Source organism: Syngnathus scovelli, chromosome 7 (genome assembly GCF_024217435.2).
Source record: "Syngnathus scovelli strain Florida chromosome 7, RoL_Ssco_1.2, whole genome shotgun sequence".
Lineage (NCBI taxonomy): Eukaryota > Metazoa > Chordata > Actinopteri > Syngnathiformes > Syngnathidae > Syngnathus > Syngnathus scovelli.
In genome coordinates this window covers 10,437,643-10,460,812 of record NC_090853.1, presented here as the reverse complement: position 1 = coordinate 10,460,812, position 23,170 = coordinate 10,437,643, and the positions used below count along the sequence as shown (strand labels likewise).

At 39.3% G+C, this 23,170-nt stretch overlaps 1 protein-coding gene across 4 annotated transcripts in view; it reads right to left on the bottom strand.

The window, feature by feature from the left end:
* Window positions 1–23,170, bottom strand: part of kcnab1a (potassium voltage-gated channel subfamily A regulatory beta subunit 1a) — a 49,057-nt gene that overhangs the window by 19,787 nt on the left and 6,100 nt on the right. Inside the window, exon 1 of one of the 4 annotated variants that reach the window (XM_049725496.2) lies at window positions 20,995–21,769. The exons of 2 other annotated variants lie outside the window; for them this stretch is intronic. In XM_049725496.2, coding sequence (XP_049581453.1) covers window positions 20,995–21,272 — 278 coding nt within the window. In that variant the 5' untranslated portion in view covers window positions 21,273–21,769. Of the gene's footprint in view, window positions 1–8,208; window positions 8,829–20,994; window positions 21,770–23,170 lie in introns of those variants that run through there. One more of the 4 variants, XM_049725499.2, reaches the window with a different exon arrangement.

The window sequence follows — 23,170 nt, the reverse complement described above, 5'->3', positions numbered from 1 at the left end:
GGCTAAGCGGAGGAGCAGAACACAGAGTGAGTATAACACTGTGAGAATGTAATAAATCACTTTCACGTTATTTAAAATTCAACAATAGAAACATTGTGTCACTGGTAATAATTCTTGTTACCACTTAAACTTTCAATGAATATGGGGTATTGTATAAAATAATATATACACACACATTGTATTCCAAATCACCATGTAATTTATATTCTTACATAGTGACATTATCAAGGCTTATATGGTGCCAAAAAGTGATGAAAATTTTGCAATTCAAAGACAACAAATACTTACCAGCAAAAAACAAGAATGCTCTGTCAACCTGTGGTTACATTTTAGCGCAATTTTAACAACTGTTGTTTTTGCATTGTTTTTATTTTACCACCCAGCATCCACAAGTCTTCATTTTGCAGAACTCAAGCAGATTAATGTTTGTACTTCTACGTATGTGAGCGTCTGTTCAGACAATCTGCTGGATGACATAAATTATCATGTTATATTACTTCCATTGTCAGATCCAATTATGGTTAAACAGTGTGGCTCCTTTGGACTTTGCGTTTAAATAGTACTTTCGCAACAGCCTCATGAATGACATGAATACTCATCGGTAGCAGGTTGATCTTCCAAACCGCTTATCCTCACGAGGATCGCAGGTGTGCTGAAGCCTATCCGAGCAGTCAAACTCCACACAGGAAGGCTGGAGCCGGAATCGAACTCACCACCTCTGCACTGTGAGGCGGACATGCAAACTAGTGCTTTCCAGTTTGAATGCAATCTATTTATTATATCTTAGTCTTGCATGATTTTATTTACTAAATTCTTATGGAATTCAATATTTTATTAACAATTCAATATTTAAATTGTGCCATTATGCAGGAGGAATTCATTTAGTTTGTAGTCAGCGAATGGAGAGAAACAGCTGACACAGTTAAAAGACAAAAGATAAAAGCACGCGACATCATCCATTCATGTGATTTAATTCATGCTGGAAAAACAATTTTGATCCAAACTTCTATTAAACAATAAGACCTGGCTTCTAATCAATTATTCAAATTGATAATTATTTCTTTCATCATTTGGCTTACACATTAAATCTCCAAAATGCTTTTTCACTCCAATTTGTGTGTTTTATTACTTTTGCTCAATAAACAAAACAGAAAAGAAAAGGATGACACAATTAGTATTCAGTTATAGTACAGACGAAAAAAACACAAGGAAGACGGAATATTAAAATTAACATACGCAGATGATACAGCGATGCTGTGCTTGCACATATTTTCTGTATGATGTTAAAATACCTTTAATTTAAATTTTCACATATAAACAGATTAATAAACTGTGTTAGATTTACCAAGACAAATGCTTATGCTTACAAGCATTCCCATGTCCCACATAGAGCAAAACACCAGCATGTGCATTCTCTCATAAGGCCATCGGTGACATCTACTCATGGGAATTGGAGAAAAGTCAGAGCCAGCACATTTTGTGGCCACTGGTGTGGTTGATGGAGACACAATAAGTCCCAAGGAGCTAATGAGCCGAATTGCTGGATGGATTTTCATTACTCCTTTATATACTGCACATTGGCACACATAAAACAATTGTCTGATAGTGGATATTGAGTAGTGCGTGTCACATAATCAATTTCTCACACTGAATGAATACAATATTTTTCTAGAAATTAGTTATTGCTGTTTATATATAGTATACACACACACACACACACATATATTGCTAGTAGATGAATACACTGAACCAACCAGTAATAGTATTCTAGAGGGAATCAATTAGTTTATCAATTAGGTCTATGACTATACATTGCAATCATATGCAAAAAGTAAGTCTTGTTTTCTCGTGTATTTTCCCGCAAGTGCTTGGCCTCATTTTCCTATCTGCATAATGCATATTCAAATGCATATCAGGTCTTCCTTCTTCTATATACTTCGGGCCTTTGTAACAGCTCGCTAGGTTCTTCTATATATTTGGGGCTTTTGTAACAGCTCGCTCACTTTTTTTAAAACATTGGGATTTACAATACCGTGGCTAGCATTTGACATTTAGGGTATACACGCCACAGTGATCAAAACAATACCTAACACAATCTTGGTGGCAATGAAATACCCCCCAGGTATAAACACATCTGTATTACAAATTGTATCTATACTTTTTAAATCAACTAATGATTAACCTTTTCTTTAGCTTATTCTTTACTGGATTTCCCAGAGTGGATCTTGATTCTGAAACAGGGCAGTTTGGACAATTGCAAAGAGGACACTCATTTTAAAGCCTTGACAGAAATGTGGACACTTATACTGTAGCTGCAAAAGAGAGCCCAACTCCACACTTTCCAGAAATCTTGAAATCTCTCTTGTAGTGAATGCAAACAACACACAGTATCCCAAACTGCCAATACCTTGGTCTCTCTAATGCCTTGAGCTATCATGTTTAAAAATTCCACCAGTCCATCAATGATGCTGTTGGATGCTCTCATCAAAATGAGGTCTGCTGCATGCAATGAATGCAAACTACTAATGAGTTCATATAGACACTGACCATACTAAGCTTCACCACTGCATTATTCACTACGTCGCTTTCTCGCTCACTCGGCTGTGACCTCACTGCAGCAGCCATTATTATAGCCACTGCAGCCTTTTAGATTTGACCTGTTTGAACTGATGTATGCTCCTTCAGCCTCAGCTTTAGGCACACCTGCACAATCTAATGAGATCCAGTGCATTTGAGTGCAACCATCTGAGAAGCAAAGAGGCAAATACAATAAATAAAATAGGACATACTTTAAATTTAAAGTATGTTGTCAGACCAAAGTACCTCTTCATGTTTGGGTTAAGTGCAGTCAAAAAATGAACACAGTGAAAATACTTCATTCCTCCCTTATGTGCTTTCTAGGTGTTGATCGAATGTGCTCATTAGTTTGTCACGGAATGGACATGAATATGGCCATAATGAGGCCATGCAAGCACTTTAATAATGTGCTTACAACTTAATGAAGCCCTGTTTTTGTCACGAAATAAAAAAATAATAATCGGGATCTCCAGGGCCTTCTTTATCTCCTTTGTCTTTCTAGACATTTCTTGCTTTTTTTATCCCAAAGGTCTGTCAACACACGTTATCTCATTGTCGTGGGTCCAAAGATCAAGGCAGGAGAAGGGATAAAGCTAGGAAGGAACTGTAATTGCAGGCCAACTAAGGGGGCTTGAAATAGGAAGGGGGTTGTTCAATAAAGCTAGAGTCGGCAACATGGTGTCATGCAATTGTATCCGACACTAATCACATGTTTGGCCCTTGAGAAAAGTGTTGGAGGCAGAGAAAAATAGTGGGATGGCCAGAAATAGAAAGGCAATTAAGCGCAACAGATGTTGGATGTTCAAACTATTAAGGTGAAAGAAATGTTATTTATTTACTGTCCCAATATCACCACATGCAGGTTAGCATCCACTATTTTGTCTCTGTGATGAACTCATCAAGATACATGCTAAGGGTATTCTGACATAAAAAAAAAGAAAAAAAAGAAAAACATCCTTTAGTGCCAGAGAAGTTAGGATGTGGCTGTGGGAATGTATCAGATTCAACTGCAAGAAGCAAGAGAACAAGACTTACAGAGCCTCTAAAACACTAAGGCAACATTGTGAGTGAGCAATCTGATCCGAAGTTTGTGTCTTGCGGATTCAAGGATGTGATCCTAGAGAGCAATCATTTTTCAATATTAATTGTTAATTCATTCTGCTGATGAACAGTCAAATGGTTGACTGCTGACTTGACTTGTAGGTCAGGGTGTGATGGTCAATGTGATGATGGTTTGTCTGTAAATGTGCCCTGCAATTGACTGCTGACATGTCCAGAATATAATCAGCTGGGATAGGCTCCTCCTACCCACGGCCCTCAACGGAATCAGCATTTATAAAATGGATGGATGGATCCTAAATGGGGAAATTCATTAATTTTATTTTCATGAAGTTCAATGAAATTTAAATGCCTTTCTTTAAACCAATAGTGTCATCTAGAGGAGTAAAAAAAAATACAACTGGTACATACTAAAGCAAATTTGAAGCTTCATTTCCCCATCACGATAGATTCTATATTACCTCTCAAAGTCTATTCATTGAACTCAAGTGAATTCCCTGAGTTTAAAAGAAGCATCAATAATGTCAAAAGCAGTGTGCCAATGTCAAACTACTAATTGGAAAGATTTACTTAAATGCTGACACATAACCAGATGGGAAGAAAGTGGAGAGGGAGCAAAGCAAATCAATCTTGGTGGGATTTGACAATTTCCTGAGGGCGTGGGGTCCCTGGCATACGGTATGATGGAATATATCTATCAGCTCTCAATCACTTCCTCTCATCTTGTTTCACTCACTGGATCTAATGCCACACGTACTTTACAATCGCACACTTTTCTATTTCCTTTTCATTTAAGTTGTGCCATTAGCCCGTGCATGTGTTTGTGGATGCACAAAAACAGCTTCTAAACGATGACACAGTCCCCTCGCTCGGCTGAGAACAAAATAACGAATTCCTACCAGCTCGTTTTGTTTTGTTTTTTCACACCACATTTGTATAGACTTAACCTCACAACTACAAACACAACCGTAAAAACGCTGCTAAGACACGCAAACACACGTGAGAAAAACCCACATAACAGAAAGCCTCCCGCTCACAGTTTTTTCTGTCATTTGCATCTCCATGGAGACAGAAAGTCAATTACATGGCCTTCACATGCATACACACCCAGTCACTTTTTCTGTAATGTAGCCTAGAAACCAATACACAAACACATCATTAACATCTTTTCAAAGGCTTTTTCGTTTTGATGCTCTTTATTTTAGCTTTCTGATGTCTTGATGCGGAGTTTTCAAAGAAGCATGCAATTTATGACTCATTTGATGCTTCATATCACATTGCATCCATCTCTTTTGACCTCTTGTCTGACATTAATGTCTAGTTACTCACAAGGACATGAATACAACCAGAAATACTACTGCAAATATTTATCTATCAATGTGAATGATAGAACAAAAAAAGTAAAGGATAGGATTTTCTTGGCAACAAGAGAGCTTTGGTTAGTTGTGTGGTTTTACGAATTATGTCACCCATATTAGAATATGGCCGAAAAGGTCCATGAGGTTCCATCAACTTTTTCATCGCTGCTCAATTGCTTCGCTAATGATATCAAGCACTAACTCATTTACATGCATCACTAATGTGGCCTTTTGCATTACTATGCAGTGCAAATATCATAGCAGAGGAAGTGTCATTAAGGCTTCGCTGCAAAATGGACAGGATGTGAAGATCCTGAGTAGAACATGTACAAATGATGAGAGAAAATTATGGGACTACCCATTTGACTGTATAAAAACATACTTTCAGCTGTGATTGTTTTATAGTTTAGTTTATTCTTTGATATCATGCTGAAATTGTGTTAAAGTTAAAAACAATATGAATTTTATTTTGTTTACATTTTTTTTGCCTTCATTTCTTCTTTTCCGAAGAACTGCGAACGTTAGAAAGTGCTGGTTGTTGTGACATGAGTGGAGATGAGTCCAGTTCTATACTGGGATTCACACTGGCTGCGTTTATTCAACCATTGGTATTGGCCAAACATTAATAATATTGTATTGTTACTCTGTAATTCCCATCTTAAGTGTTTTCATTGCCACCACGGAATTAAAGCCATCTGCAGCAGTCACAATATGTGTTTACCAGGATACACCTCCTCCAGGCATTGTCTGATTGCTGTCAGATGGATTGTGTAACAATCAATCCCATAAAGTTATAGTGCACCTTGTTAAATAGCATCTTGCCGCTACGCTGTTTACTCACTGGACTGGGAGGAAAAGCGCACTTATTCCAAGCGAGGCCTTGTCAGATGACTGCCCCTTTGAACATGCTTTTGGTTGTAGTAGAAAGGGGAAAACGGCTCTGAAGGTGATTTATTATTGAACAGAAATCCTTGAAATAGCATTAAAAGAGCAAAGGGGGTGTTCAAACAACACCGCTTACATGGCCCACAGGTACGTAAGTCGCACAAAATCAAATAACCAAACTGATGTTATCCAACATACTACTCCTGAAGTCTCCTTTGCAAATGAGTTACGGTTCAAATTGTAGAAAATTCAAAAAGGATAACTGACAAACAGCTTTCTTTAAAGCAGCAAAATGAAAGAATGCACACTGATCAATGTAAAACAATGTACAGTCTTCCTCATAATTTAACATGCTTATGGCAAAGTTACCATGATGGCAATGGAGGGTAATGATTGAAATGTAGCTAAGCGAGCGAGTGAACGATATGCTTGGAATCCCAGGTAACGAGACAGATTAATGACTGTTGGGTATTTTATGATTTTTCTGGGATTTTTTTTTTTTCATATTTCCACCTGATCCTTGTTAGTACACAGAACCTTTATCTGCATTTTTTGTAGAATTTTGGCGCTTTGGAAAAAAATAAAACTATTTGTTTTGCGAACCCCTGAGTTACCCTTGGCAAGGAAAAGGAAAGGGAAAAAAACAGCAGTGTGAGTAAGTGACCTAACCACCACTTAGATTGACCTGTAGCGAGACAAGTAAATACAAAGTCTGTACAATTAAATATTTTGCAAATAGAAAGGCCCTTAAAAGAAAGGTCTCAGCGTGAGGTCATGAATTCCTTTTAGGTTTTAAAATCGTAGACAGCATTTATTTATTTACCTTAGCTTGTGTTGCAATGATATGCTAAACCCAATTAGAAGTACAGCGCGTAGTTATTGTCTACTACAAAGACACATGCACATTTATGCATCTTTTTGGAGAGTCATCTGATTTCATATTTAAGAAAACAAATCTGAGTGTGATCTGAAACATCTTCAACATTGGCAGGTATAAGAATACTCGTCAATCATATTTGTTGACAAAGCTGACTGTTCGATACAACCTCTCGTCACTTTCTGCCAAAAAGCATCATGCACCCATCTGTCACCCACATCCATGTTGAGAGACGTGAGCCACTCAATGCAGTAGTTTCAGATTCTCTGTGACGATCAATTAATTATTTGTAGCCATATAAATGTCTTTCAATGTCTGACCCACCATGAAAGAATAAAATGTCTTGTCTTGCTTCTCGCATTTTTTTTCAATTTAAGAAAGTTTGACCAAACCCATAGAATGCTAACCTGTCTCAAAGCTCTCATTACTGGCCCAGCTGCACCACAGCTAACTTGGCTTACATATTCTCAATACATTAAGTAAGTGAGTAGGGTTCTAAAAGAAATGGACAGTGTTCTTAAAATGACCCGCATTCCAAAGCTATCACTTATAGAACTTGAATTTTGCATGATTCTCATCCGTACACCAGAGAGAGAGAGAGAGAAAAACAAAACTAATGGACGGACAATGGCATGTGCTGCAAATCTCAATATTTTCGCTGTACCTTCCCTGTCTTAGTAAAGACTTGCATTGATCGCCACCATCAATTATAAAATCCCTTAATAACATCACTTTCCATCTGCAATCTGTCACACCCCCACACAAATACACTGCAAAGAGCATAAGAATATGCAAGTGGCATTCTACACAGGATTCTCAGCTGGAGACCGAGAAAGTCAAACACACAAGTTGGCAGAGGTCAAATCGGATTCAGACGTTCTGCCCACGCTGCAGATCTGTGTCATCCAAGCACAGTAAAAAGGCATGAGGGTGTGTTTTTCTCGCGTGGGAGAGAAGTAGAAGCCTATGAGCTCTTTTCCATTCATGGTGCTTGAAAGCAGGTGGAACATTAGAGTGTTGGCGAGGAAAGACAAAAAATGAGGTGAGAGGCGGAAGGAAAGAGAAAAAAAAGTTGCTTCCTAATGAGAACCATCACGTATCAATCTGGGCAACTTGTATTCACAAGTCTTGTCATGTTTGACATGAGAAGCTTCCTCACTGAAGTCTCCTCACATTGTGGTTGAAACCAATGTTGCATTTGAAAATATCTGTCAAATACCATACTCAAAGTTACCAACGTTTCCTTTTTGTCAATAAAAATGTTATATAGCTGTTGATAATAACAGCTAAGTGACCTGGCCAAATAGTGAGCCCATACTGCTTTGCTTTCCTTTAGTTAATTATGGAATGATAAGGATAAATTCGCCTTTTGCAGGGTACAAATTATTTCATCATTCGGTAACATCAAACAATAATGGAACATCAAATATTTGCAGGTGGGTAAAGACACACCTGTACTTCATGCCCGTGTGTTTCCCGGTGGACTCCTTGAGTGAAATGTGCCGTGGAGTGAAGGAGCCAAAGCTGCGAGCGATGATGGCCACCGTGCGGAACTTGGCCCTGGCTTGGTTGACCACACTGGGGCTGGTGGCGCTCTGCTTGCTGTGGTCGCCATTGCCCCGCTTCAGGTTGTGGTCCGTGCAGGCGATGGACACCTGCATGACTGGGGCTCAGCGGTGGGGGAGATCAGACTCTCTTCAATCCTGTCTTCTTTTGAAAAGTCTGTATGTTCAGGCTTAAGTTTTGCAGGAAACAGATGGAGTCTTCGTTTTCTGCGTCTCCATGTGCATCAGCTTGCTCGATGAAGCAACATAAAGCTCTTTTCTAACACTCTCCTAATAAGCCTTTCTTTGAAGAAGGAAAAGAAACGAAAAGGTCAGCCTCGAAAACTTGGCATTTCTTATTTGCTTACTGTGCAATCTGCAAGTTATCCACTCGGTGGACTTTCTCTTCACCAGTCTGGTGCCTCTAATGCCGCTTCCAGCTGCAGAATGTCAATCGGAGGAGCTGGAGGGAGCGATGGAAGCAAGAGAGTGGGAGAGGGAGAGAGAGAGAGAGAGAGAGAGAGAGGCAGAGATGCTGCGCTCGTGCAGCTCTCACTCTGGAGCGCGTGATGGTGTGTGAGAGAGGAGGAGGGTGAATGGGAGAGGGTCAGAGTGGAAGGAGGGAACAAGATGGGGGTGGGGGAGTCGTGCTGAGGTCCCACCAGGGTGCACGGTTTCATAGGTGTCATCAGCACTTTACCAACTCACTTCCACTTCTTCCGGTTTCTGACTCAGGATCTTCAAACAGACTTCCCGCTGTCCCCCAAACCTGCAGCTAGGTCGGATGTTGCACTTGCAGTGCTTCCTCTGGTTCTTGTTTTTCCTCAGCAGCTCCATCGACAAAAGGTTTGCGTTACAGCGCGCCTCCCACTCCTCTCTTTCCTCTTCAGCTCGCTGTGCACCTGTCTCACTCGTGACACTTTCCTCAGCTGCCCCACAGCTTTGAACAATCACTCACATTCTATTTCTGTTTCTATTTGTCCATTTTTATTCTTTTTCCCTGAGTAGTCACTTTAATTTGCTGCCTGTCCCTGCTCTCTTTGAATGTTTTCCAAGTACAAAGAGCACTGTGGGCACTGTCTTTTGAAGTGGAGCAAAAAAGGACTGCATCATCCAATGCTTGAAAAAAAAAAATCACTTAAATGTTGCACAAGCCAGAATTTGACTGGAGAATCCAGTGCAAACATCATTTCCTCTCTCGATCCCCTCATACATGCTCTACATAGAACTCCCACAGGTAGCCACGAATCAAAGTGAACTGGCAAGAGTTGGAGGTTTGAAATAGGGAACATGTTGGATTTTCAAAATGTGAAGAGAGAAAATGACTTCAAGCAACTGGCAAATCGAGCTGAGGTGAATCACAACTAATTGTGCCATCATGTAATGACTGAGATGTAGCGGAGTTTTTTTTTTTTTTAATAACCACATTCCTTTTTTTCTTGTGGGCAAAGAGCGGCAGGCAGTAAAATGAAATTGTATTTTTTTTAACAGGTGAATCAGCCAATCATGTGGTTATTTAGAAGCTGTTTTGCAATTTTGTGTGAATCAAGCAAGCAGTAAGGAAATAAAGTACAATAGAGAATGTTGAGTGAAGGCAGATAATGGCAAGCTTTAAATTAAAAAATGGAAAAGAAAGGAGGGAGCGGGGTGTACTGCAAGGCGTATGTTGTGTCATATCTTGGTATTTTTTATTTTCAGTCTCTGGATTTACAATTGCATGAATGAATGTATAATGGGGATAAAATCCCATTGTTTGGATCTGCAATATTTGATTTAAATAGAAAGGAGATAATTGATTTTGTCTTGTTTCAGCCTTGTCTTGTCATTTGTATCTCAGAGGAGCTACTTCGGCAAGTACTGCTTAAAAAAAAATCACATATACAGTAGATAGATTAAATCCATCGCTTCTATTTAGTATGGATACCCAAGCATCTACATACATTCCACTAAAGCCCATCATACTTTATTCTCTAGTCCACTTCGATTATGTTCCTCCCGCACCCCCAGAAATGAGAAGCAGAAAAGTGCTGAGTGGTGTGTGGATGCAGACCGACTCACTGTGCTGGAGTGTGTAAAATACAAAGCTAACAAAGCAAAACAGCAACACATTGAGGTCAGGCTGCTTTATAACTCCGCAAAACTAGCACACACGACACACACTGCAGTATAAGGCCATTGTCCAATGACACGACTTACTGAGAATTATTCCACTCTGCTGTACTCATTACCCTCAAAACCTCTTTTTTTTTTCTGCAGGAGTCATTGACGACATTATTGCTACTGAAACAGTTCATGTAAATACAATTCACAATGTCAATGAGAGGGTTATGCTGTTCCACTTCAACCTAACCGTCATATCTATTAGTTTTGTATATTGCTTCAAAAGTATGATTTTTAAATCCTCCAAGTGCTAAGTAAATTCTAGAATTTTGCAAGTTGTGGAAAAGGAGGGGAGGGGAGGGGAGGTACCCATATAGTTTGGTGAGTATTATGCCTTTTCTCAGTTTCGTCTTATGACACAAGCAGACAGGGCAACATCAGCCGTGTGTCATGTGACCGCAAACTGCCCAAAGGGCTGAACTGTTCTCACACTGAGCTATGGACTGAAGCGGTTGTGGCAGCTGTATGGGTGAGGGGGATTTTGGCATTCAGAGTGGACACTGCTGTAATGCTTCAAGTGAAAAGCATTTGGAATTAAATTTTGCCCAATGCATAAATTGTTCAAGGGTTGCTTCCTTCAGAGGCTGCATTTGAAGATGACTGGATCAAAGCTGTTGATATGAATGCCCCATGGGTTACTTGTTTTCTTTGACAATTTGTGACACTGACATTATTTGCATTACCAATCTCTAAGTCAGTGGTTCTTAACCTGGATTCGATCGAACCCTAGGGGTTCGGTGAGTCTGTCTCAGGGGTTCGGCAGAGCCTCCACTGCGGAGGTCGGAACACACTTGATTTATCGTGTAAATTGGTGATGACGGATATCTGAACTGGTCTCGCAAAGGCAACAGCAGAAGTCAATTTGCTCTTTGAACAAGAAATCGTTTTGTTCTTTGAACAAGGTGACGTTCATGGACGGTTCATTTTGTGCACCAGTAAAAAACATCTATGTCTTGAATTTGAAAGAAATTATTTTATTTTTCATTAAAGAGGGGTTCGGTGAATGCACATATAAAACTGGTGGGGTTCGGTACTTCCAACAAGGTTAAGAACCACTGCTCTAAGTATTTAAACTCACCCAATGTCATCATCTTCATTCATTTATTCATCTTCCGAACCGCTTTATCATCATGAGGGTCACTCAACAACAGTCAAGAATAAAAAAAAGAAATCGCCTTGATGCGTGTAGAAATTACGCCTCTGCAGTTCAAATCCACTTTTCATAATCATGTCATTAATGCAGCTATGTCATGTAATCAGCATGTCAAAGTATGAATATGGAGCAGACTCTTGGAATGAATGTTCCTTCTTCGTATATGACTGTATCACCTCTGCAATAATCTATTATTAGTAGGGCATGCATCCTGGCTAGCTCAAAGGTATGTAAATGATGACACGCATTTAGATTTAATCATGGACGATTTGAAGCGTGACAGCCAAGACGCTGTGTGGCGTGGATGCCAAAGTTATAACAAGCCTGTGATGGGTCCTGGCTTTAGGAAGCTATGAGGCTATGATCCCATGTGTCTGTAGTGAGCCTCACCCATTTTCAGCACCATCTACCCACTCAGTATGTTAGTCAGCCAGAGTACAGTGAGTAAATTGTACGGTGACTCTTCACTGAGCTGCATAATTGGGTTTAATAGACTGTAATTGTGCTTCATTTCATATAGAGGCAACAAATTGAAAAGTTAATAAATACTATAGGAGGAGAGAGCAAGGTAATGAAAAATAAAGTGCAGGTGCTGTAAGACACTCTCGAGTGGAAAGAAAGATGAAAAAAGCTAGGAAAAAATTGTACACCTCACCATGAAATTGAAGTTTTTAATCTTGAGTGGTTGACCAATGACTCGTGTTAAGGAAAGAAAAACTACAGCAAAAAAAAGCATCCTGTACTTTATATTGACATTAACCTTTAAAATTGAACCACATTGCTCCCTAACAGAAATAGAGAATTTCTTGAATTAAAAATAGTGTCTCGTCACACATCCTGAATAAATTAAAAAACAGCCGACGGTTTATTCAAACATAGCTTTGAGGCAAATCAGGGCCCACAAATCTATTTAAATCTCCCAGTTACTTTTGGGCTAATGAGGTGCGCTACCAGTTTGATACTCACTTCTGAAATAACTAATTTCCTCACATTAATTTTAATAATACTACTGTTATATGTTATTATAAATAATTAATGTGAAGACACTGACCATGTTAATGATTTCTCACGGTAATTAAAAAATAGGGAAACGAGGCCAGGCCTATAATCTGCCATATGTTTACGTATATGTTCAATAGCTTGAACAGTCCCCTTAAGAAGATAACAATAAATAAAATTATCTACAGTATATGCAATACTTTATTTTCATAAACTTATTTCATCCATCCAAATTGGTAGTAAAATGCTTTTATATAGTGATCAAGATAGTTCTGTTTCAGATGCAAAAATATTTTGCTCTACATTCTACCACAGTACAGGGATGCTTTTAAAAATATATTAAAGATGACGATAATACTAGGAACGCATTCAATGAATTGATTCCTGCAGTAAACTAGACTTGTGTGGGCAGAGAAACGAAGATGAAGACAACTTTTAAAAAAGGTCAACTTGTGTCATTTATGACTAAATGCTTGCCATAATAGTTCTTATCCAATTTGGACAATGCAGCCTAATGAGGATGTACTCCCACGTTACAGTTTAAGACTCTTCAGATATGGACACTCGACGCTGAAGAGTGGCAACAACCACTGAAAGGTATCATCTCGCTAATAGCATTGCTATGGAAACAGTATGGAAGTGTGTGTGTGTGTGTGCGTGTGTGTGCGTGTGTGTGTGTGTGTGTGTGTGTGTGTGTGTGCGTGCGTGCGTGCGTGCGTGCGTGCGTGCGTGTGTGTGTGTCTGTCTGTCTGTGTGTGTGTGCGAGTGCGCAAGTATACAGTAGCAGTTCTCTTCAACAGAGCAGAAAATTCATAGCGAATAAAATCACGCACTGGCAAGTACATTTTTGCCAGATGGCAGAAACCCCGTTTGGCTTTAATCGTTTTTTACGTCACTTTTTAAATCTTAAGACTTTTCTGCTGAACAACTTTTATAGTTGTCATGCAGTGTTGCATAACACACACACTCACACACACATGGACTCTAGCAGCAAAGGTAAAAAGGTAAGTACTAAAATAATGAATAATAAATAAATGAACACATTTGAAATGCTTGATCCACATTCATCTCAAACACACAATTAATAAAATACTGGATCATCATCTATGTTAACAATTGGCTTATTGTTGCGATCCGCCTACATAATAGAGTTTTTAAGCAATTACTTTTTTCTGGGATTTTACAGTACATATGCGCATATTTGAATTCAGAGATGTGTGCTTTCAATACAATACCGTACCGCGTTTTGCAATTTAATATTTCTTGTTCCCTTCAGAGAATTTGTGCCATTTCAGTTAATTGGTACCATTTACTTTTGTAACGCTCAAGGTAACTTTTTTTTTTCAACTCCATGGCCCTTAATTTCATTCTAAGTGCAAATCTAGTGCAAATCTCAATCTAACTGCTCATAGGTAGAATTTTCTTTATTTTGGTATTTTTCAAGACTGTGCACTGGTAGGCCCGTAACTCGGCATTTTGGGATGCACCCTTATGGCATAGAAATATTATTTTCTTGTCCAATCCCTGTCCATTGTGACGTGTTGGTTAAACATGACTTAGTGAGAACTGTAGGGTGAGTTGTGTTTTGTTTTTCAGAAAAAATAAAATTTGTGGATAGGTATAAATATATTGCATGGTAATTTTAGGGAGTGGGGACCGGCAGAACAAAAAAATGCTTCTGTTCCAGTGTCCAAGGAAGTTTCAATGAACCGGAAGCTGAATCTGTTGAGATTTGGCTCCAGTAGAATTAGTTCAATCATGGAAGAGCAGAAAATAAAACCCACGCCAAGTTGATGGGAGGCTATAAAGTGAGTGTGAAGGAGAGCTCTCATATCAATTACAGGTGCTTGACATTGGCTCTGTTAATTATCAACAAGCGCGAGGGGAAGAAGTCAGCACCTAGAAATGACGATGAAGGCGCTTGGATGTATCTGATTTTAAACACCGGGATGTGCACGGGGATTTGTGCCGTGGTTGAACACAGAAAGGGAATTTCCGTCATTGACGGGGATGTTCAGGGGAACATTGGATTGCATCTGTCGCCTGACTGACTTGCATTGTCCGCATCATTGAAATGGATAAAATGGATGGAGTTTCCTGCTTAATTTATATTCCACAAATGTAATATTAATCAGTATGTGTTTGGCCAGATTGAGGCGTATAAAGATTTTTTATTTGACTTCCTGTTTAAAATTTACTAACCTTTTTTTAAACACTTGGGTCAATATGACATTTAAATGTAAAAAAAAAAAGTTTGTTTAAAAGTTACTTTGTTTTTGTTTATTATTATTTTGTATTTTGTGTGTATTTTATACGGCTAAAACAATCTGGGGTCAAACTGAAAATGTGACGACAATGTATAAACCCTTTACAGGCCAACAGATCATGAAAATTATATCATAATGTCTATTTTGTGTTGATGCAGATCATTGATTAATAAATGTTAAAAATTAACAAAAACAGGAAGGTTACGTGGTTGGTGACTCATTGTTTGAAAATGGAAGATATATTCAAGGATCGTCTTGGGAAGCAGTTTCAAGTTTGTTTTCTGACATTTTACATTTTACTTTGCTTTTGGAGGACTGTAGTGAGCAGTCCCAAATTGCTGCATCCACACTGCAATGCTGCACCAAAGTGCCGTCACGGTGTGTGAATGCTGCGATATTATGTCTGTACAATATCTGTAGGATCGTATATATAGGCGGTTTGTTGAGGTGATTCGTCGCTCTCTTCTTCAAATAGGCCAGAAGGGAAAACATTGTAGCTTTTGCTTACAAGTTATAATAGTGTAACATAGAGCAATCCAATCCAATTGCACACACACACACGCACGCACGCATACACACATACACACACACGCGCACACACACACACACACACACACACACAGGCTCTTTTTTTACTGCAGTCTGGAAAGACAGAACTAAAGTGCTGATACAAGTCTTACCTTTGTATCCGTGTAAGGCTACACAGTGACCCATTCAATGTAATGCATGGCCATATAATGGAAAGTTCAAAAGGGAAAGATGCAGAAAAAAGGAGGAAACAGGCAGAGCAATATGGGGACGATTACTTAAAACCAAAATTTTCCTTACGGGTGAAATAGCCACACCAGCTACAGGGAGCAGAAATGTATTCTGGAAGGATATTTTTATTTTCTCTTGAATTGTGACTTGAAAGATCTTCCTTCAATCTACGATTGGTCACACTCCAGCAAAGCACACCGGCATCCTTTAAGAATTTCATTTTCAAACAATTCCTCTTCTCCGAGCAAACACACAACACCAGAAGACCGATCCCATGCATCATCAGGAGTTGACATTAGATGACTGGCAATCAATACGAGCACTGACAAAGCACTGCTGGGAAATATACAATACTGTTTAAGGTGATGTCTGTGCAGTAACAGTAGAGCTTGTATTTGTCACAGTGTTAATTTTAGATCCACCTTTAAAATTAATCATAGGAAGTGAAAGTGTCCACAGAAACTGCTGTTCAATCTGACACTCTTCTGCTCATGCACACACAAGCACACACTCAGGCATCAATAGCATATCGCAAGACCACGGCTCCCTCTAACGGCAAGTCTCGCAATAAGCAGCCCTGTCAATCTGCTTTGTAGATACTTGAGCATCCCAGTGAGCATGTGCACCCACATATTCTTCTCCATTTCCCTCCTTCTTAATGGCACCAATTATGTTCTGCTCTATCACTCAAAATGAGACATCTTCCCTTACTATATTGATCTTATGTGCGCTTTTTGGCAGGGAGCTACAGCCTGTAGGTGTCATTTGCCAAAATCTGCAGGATACAGTGTCACCTTGAAGCAGCTGAAGCATTTCAATTAAAGAATGTATGTGTGCAAGTTTTACTTAGGCACAATGCCATCCTTGCTCAGGGCAGTGTCGGGCAGCAAGATGTTATCCTCAGGCAACCACTAAAAGATTCTGCCCTTTCAATAACATCTATTAGTAATTACTTTATACATCTCTGCCGGGAGAGAAAGACTGAGCTAGTGACACCTTAATTCCACCCATTCATTTAGTTTTTATACTGCACTCTTCTCATTCAAGTCGCAGGAGAGATGGAGCCTATAGCTTTGCTGACATTAGACAGCATGACACATTCAAACTCATGAGGCAAACATATTAACCAATAACTCATTGTGCTGCTTATTTCAATTGCACTGAAATTGGGAACGGGGAACTGATCAAAAATACAGCTCTGAAATTGCACAACTTTTAGGTTTTCATGTAAACAAATTAAAACATGACTATTGTCCAAGGATGAACCGTGTTCATCCTGACAGGTTCCACTGACTAATGTAATGTACCCCCAAAGGCAAAACTGTTGATACCACTCTGTCGATGGAAAAAAAATAATGATTATAATAATCATAATCAATCAAATTTACCAATGCAAATCTGAAATTACCTTTGAACGATGGTAACAGAATTATTCAAAAGAAAATGACTTATGAAACAAGCCTGGACAAAACTGCCCTGTAGGAAATCACTGCAATCAAACGAGATGGCACGTTCCATATGGTAAGTTAATTGAAGGCACGTGTTTTTTGTTTTCTTTTCTTTTGTCTTCTTTTGTTTTCTTTTGTTTTACTTTTGTTTTCTTTTTTTTCTTTTGTTTTCCTTTGTTTTGCGCCACTCAAATGAGGACAAGCAATATGGAAGATGGATAGATTTTAGATCATAGACTCTTAGGACGTACCATGTGAAACTGAAAATGGGGTGTGTACTGTAATGCAAAGATAAACCTACTTAGAAACAAAGCTAATACAACAACAAAAGGTTCTTAAATTAGTCTCAATTAAAGAAAAATTTCTATAATGTGAGGAGCCTTGACTAGGCCTATACTAAATTTGAGTGAGGGGTTATATTGGCACTGGCCCCTCTTAGACTCGTCAAAAAAGAGATTAGGAAAAGTACAGCTCGAGATCCAAATATTTCAAAGGCTCTTCTTGGATCAAGTACCAGCCAGACATTCACATTTTTTTAGACACTTCAATACACTTTACACTACACAAATTAATTTATTTATTTGTATCTTTAGAGTGTGAGAAATAATTATTATGTTACACCTTCCCGTCATGTATGACAAAAAGTGTTTTTCTTCTTTGCTCAATTCAATGGCAAGTCTGACTCATGCTAAAACATCATCTTTACTTTGTCCCACTTAGGTGGAAAGGCTAATCCAACTGGAAAAGGTTCCTTGTTAATTTACAACTTGTGAACTGAGTTATAAATACTTAAATGACAGAAGACAGAAAGCAAAGTAGTAGCAAAGAGACAGACCCACTGAAATGACACTAATGCTGTCACCTTCACACTCTGCTCTGTCAGCACAGTTCATTTAATCTGATGGATTGACAACCATCCAGATTGTCACCACACACACACACACACACACACACACACACACACACACACACACACACATCCATGTACACACAACATATGCTTTCTAATGTCACCTAGTGCACCCCAGAGGTCTAAATATCCCCTCAATGTCACGGCCCTTACTAACACGAGGCTCCTTTTTCCAATAATATCATGCGCGTGATCAAGCCATGTCAGCAACTTGATTGAATTGGTGTCCACTTTAATTTGGCATGATTAAATGTTAAGCTGCAGGCATTAATTTGAGCATCTATTAGCATTTTGGTTAAAAGCGGATGTACTATCTTTATGCAGCTGTTTAATTAATTTACATCCCTTTTTGGTCACTCCTATAACAGCGACACAAAGTAACCCAGAATACTGAGTGGCACTTGATTGCGTAAAATCATCACCTTGCAATTGACCTGTTTATGTATAGAAATAATTGACACATATGTATAAAATTAAAAGAAAACTATGGTGGAACCTCTAACAAAAGAGTCGGATCTTCTGATCTTCTCGTTTTCTTTATGTATTGTTGGGACCGCTTGTTAAACTTCATACTGCAAGTTTTATGAACTTTTGGAGGAATTCGGGAATTGATGCTCTCGCTATATATATATATATATAGATAGATAGATAGATAGATAGATAGATAGATAGATAGATAGATAGATAGATAGATAGATAGATAGATAGATAGATAGATAGATAGATAGATAGATAGATAGATAGATAGATAGATAGATAGATAGATAGATAGATAGATAGATAGATAGATAGATAGATAGATAGATAGATAGATAGATAGATAGATAGATAGATAGATAGATAGATAGATATACTATATATATGCAAATAAGAATAAGAATATATATATATATATATATATATATATATATATATATATATATATATATATATATATATATAGGGTGGCTCGGTGGCGCACTGGGTAGCACGTCCGCCTCACAGTTAGGAGGGTGCGGGTTCGATTCCACCTCAGGCCCTCCCTGTGCGTAGTTTGCATGTTCTCCCCGAGCCTGCGTGGGTTTTCTCCGGGCACTCCGGTTTCCTCCCACATCCCAAAAACATGCTTGGTAGGCCGATTGATTACTCCAAATTGTCCCTAGGTGTGAGTGCGAGTGCGAATGGTTCTTTGTCTCTGTGTGCCCTGCGATTGGCTGGCAACCGGTTCAGGGTGTCCCCCGCCTACTGCCCGATGACGGCTGGGATAGGCTCCAGCACGCCCGCGACCCCCGTGGGGACTAAGCGGTTCAGAAAATGGATGGATGGATATATATATATATATATATATATATATAATTATGAACGCGAATAGATCAACATCCACTCTGGTTCCGCAAAGTTTCTGTGAATTACAAACAAGCCTTTGGGGAATGCAGCTGCTTTGTGATACATACATAAGTACAAGGAATTGAACATAAGCTTTCCAACACATATGCCGTACACACTCCTGAACGCACGTATGCCACGATCCCAGGGCGACGTGCTAACGGCGCACGGCCATATGAGCTCCTAAAGCCAGGTCGAGCCAAAAGGAATACACCTTGCCAGCGCAGCGATTGGAGGGCTTTGCGGTTTCAGATTCTCATTTGTTTTGCACCAACACAACAATGGATTATGTTAAGGTCAAGTTATTTTTGCCTTCATTGATAGTTGTTCAAATATGTTGGGAGAATTAAGGACAGAAACAGTTGATAGGGCTCCTCGCCATAGATTATTTGCTTCATGATGATTGGATGTAAGAAGAAGCTGGTGTCTTTTGTGCTCCCAAGTCATATTCATGGTTTATTTTTCATCTTTCATTTCGAATTTATGTCAATTGTCAATTGCAACTGCCTTATCAGCGCCACTCTCCTTCCACTATTGTGTTGTTCAATCAACTGTTGCTATATTTTTTACAGTACATATTGGTTAAGTGTTCATGGTTTTATGGTGTACGGAACTCTTAATTCCAGGCAGCTTTATACTTTAAATAGGTTGAAATATAAATGCTATTATTCAAAAGATACAGTCAAGAATCTAGCCACATGTGCACTTTCATAGACCACAAACAAGAGCTGGATCAAATATTTTGCTTTTACAAAGATATTCTGTTTGAATTGACACTGTCACAGTTATTAATCTGACAATGTTTTTAATTGTTGTGGATGCACTTTGCACTGCTGCATCATATTTAGATCTGTGTTTAATTATGTTACCTCAGTTAATTAGCATGTCAGAGACATTTAACCCATATAAGAGTATCATATTTGTATTGAAAATTACATTTTTATAAGGTAGATTTAGATTTTTAAAAAAAGAGAAAAAATGCAATGCAATTTCTTCTAGTATGTCCAGATGTTCCATTCACAGACAATGACCATAATTTGCTCATTTGCATGCGGCACTACAGTATGCATCTTGTATAATTTGTTAAGACAGTGAGTACTCAACTGAAACACTGAAGACAAGTTACATGTTTAAGACAAGCTACATCTTCCTTCAAAAGAATGAAGCATACATTTTCCAACATTTAAAAAAAAGAAAAACAACTTGGACTTTTGGACGGTTCATTCTGGGTTCTATATGAGGATCAATCAATATTCCTTGTGGTGCTGTGATCGTTGCATAATCAAAAATCTCTATTTAAAATAGACATATGGGACTATAGATTGGTTTAGTGGAAGAACTGCTATTGTCCATTCATCATTAATCCATTCATCCCCCCGTAGTGAAACTCCACACTACCGATTCCCTTGTCATTACAAAACAATGTCAACTACTCTCAACATTAACAAATGCAACCACTGAGGTGGAAGTATCAATGCAAATAAATAAGCGAATACACTTTGGATTCACCAACGGAAGGAGACAACCATCTGTTGCAACCGTGATGAGTTTTTGAGTTTCAGAAATAGCAACTGTACATTTTAAGGGTTCTGCACACACACGCACACACATAAACACACGCACAGGGGTTTACCTGTACGCCATGCCCGTCTGGCTCTTAATGGAGTCGCGCAGCGACAGCGAGTGGAAGTTAAGAAACTCCTCCAGCTTTTTGAGCTCTCTGGTATTGTGCGGTTTGTTGGCGCTCCACAGCATGAGAGGCATGCATGCTCGCTGGCCCGATCCCGCACACGTCTGACCCACCGGCCTCCCCTGACCGAGGCCTTGGGCCTGCTGGACCGTGCTCTGCCTTCTGGAAGCCTTCTGCTTGGGGTTGGGGATATCCGGGCAAGTTGCTTTGTACAGATACATCTTCTCACTTGATCCTTCAGCCAAGTTTGCTGTGAGCAGGTCCCACTAACACGCACGCTGGGGATAATCCAGGTAGGCCCACCGCCCACACGATGGTGGGCATGTGAGTAATGCTCAAAGCAAAGTGAGTGATGTGTCTTTGGATGTATTCCCACATAGATTAATCCTCTTGTTTGGGAAAAAAAAAATCAAAGGAAGAAATGCCAGAAATTCCAGTTTATGTGGAAAAAGTCCATAATGAAGCTGCTAATAGTCACATGTGCCCCTCCAAGAGGGCTGTCACATGTGTTCAATATGCACATGCAGATGAAGAGAGCAACACATAGATGCACTCTATCTCTCTGTGCTCTCTTTCACGCCCAACACTTTACACACACTCACACACACACACACTGTCACTTTGCCCCCTGCACAGCCAGTCTGCATTAGAAGCACACTTTGCTTTTGCTCCCTATTAAACGGTCTGGGAATCTGGGACATTTTTTCCACCCTCCCTTCCTCCCTCACTCCTTCCCTCCCCTTTTCACTCTCACTCTAGTTTGTTTCTTTCTTTCTATCTCTCTCGCTATCCTTTTACCCCTTTTCTCTCCTACTTCCTCTCATCCTCTCACCCACCCTCGCTTCCTCCATCATCCCCCTTTTGTGTCCCAGTATTCCCTCCCTGTCACTTACTCCTGATCTCCTCCCTTGACTCTCCTCCAGCATTTCCTCCACCCATTTTCAGCTTCCTCATCTGGAATGTGCCATCTTGAAGGTGTTATTATTATTATTATTTACACATATTCACCCCCAATCCAAAGTAATGCTTTCATCTACACCTGTTTTCTTTTTCTTATTTTTATTTTTTTAATTTTTTTTTTTTAGCAAAGATTCACATCTCTCCTCTTCCTAAACAAAGTACACTACGATAACACATACAGACAAGCACATTTGCCGCCATCAGAATGTTCAGCGCATTTGCACACTGTCTGGCGGCAATGTTTTTGTAATGAAGTGAACCACAAAATATCATGGGGGAAGCCTCTATTCTGCTCTGTTTATCTCTCCCCCCCCCCCCCCCCCTCACTCTCTCTCTCTCACTGTCTCACACATGCACACTAACAGACGCTTGCACAACATGGAGTCTCACACCTCTGACCTCTTATTTGGAATAGACAATGAAATAATGTCTGGTTCCCCAGAGGATTACACGACTTGGGACAAGTGTCATTCTTGCAAATGAGATTTGGTTTCAGACACGCAATGTCAAATGTGGAATTCTAAATTGTAATTGCTGTTTTGCAGATTCTTGTCATAATCATTTTAGCAAGGGGGGCTGGGGGGGGGGGGGGGGGGGGGAAGCACGAGAATGTTGCCAGTCAAAATAGATTTTAAAGATCAAATACCGGTACTGAAAAACACTAAAAACATATTTAATTGAGGTTGTGTCATCTCCTTGAGTAAAAGACTTGACTGATTTTTGATCAATTAAAATAAAATAAAATAAAATAACGACCCTGGGAGGGAAAAATAGGAGCAGTCTGTGTACTCACTTTTGTTGCCAAGGGTTTTGACATTCATGGTTGAATGTTACACAATATTGAGGGGACAATATTGTTATAAAAACTGTACTCTGACAACTTGTAGCAGTGTGTCTGTATGACAGACCTTGAAAACGTATGTAATAAAACTTTTTTAAAAATGTGTATTTGCTTCTGTGATGCAAAGGTAAGCCCAGGAAAATAATTAAATAAAATGTGATGGTTTTCCTCACATATAAAGATTATACCTTAAACACAATCTCAGTCACTCAGTGGTTTCAAGCCTAACAAAGGGGCAGCTGTGTCGATTGTCCAGTAAGAAGAGTGGAAAAATTGATCCTGCCTGGCAGAAATAATGTCAGCTGAGCCTATGCAACG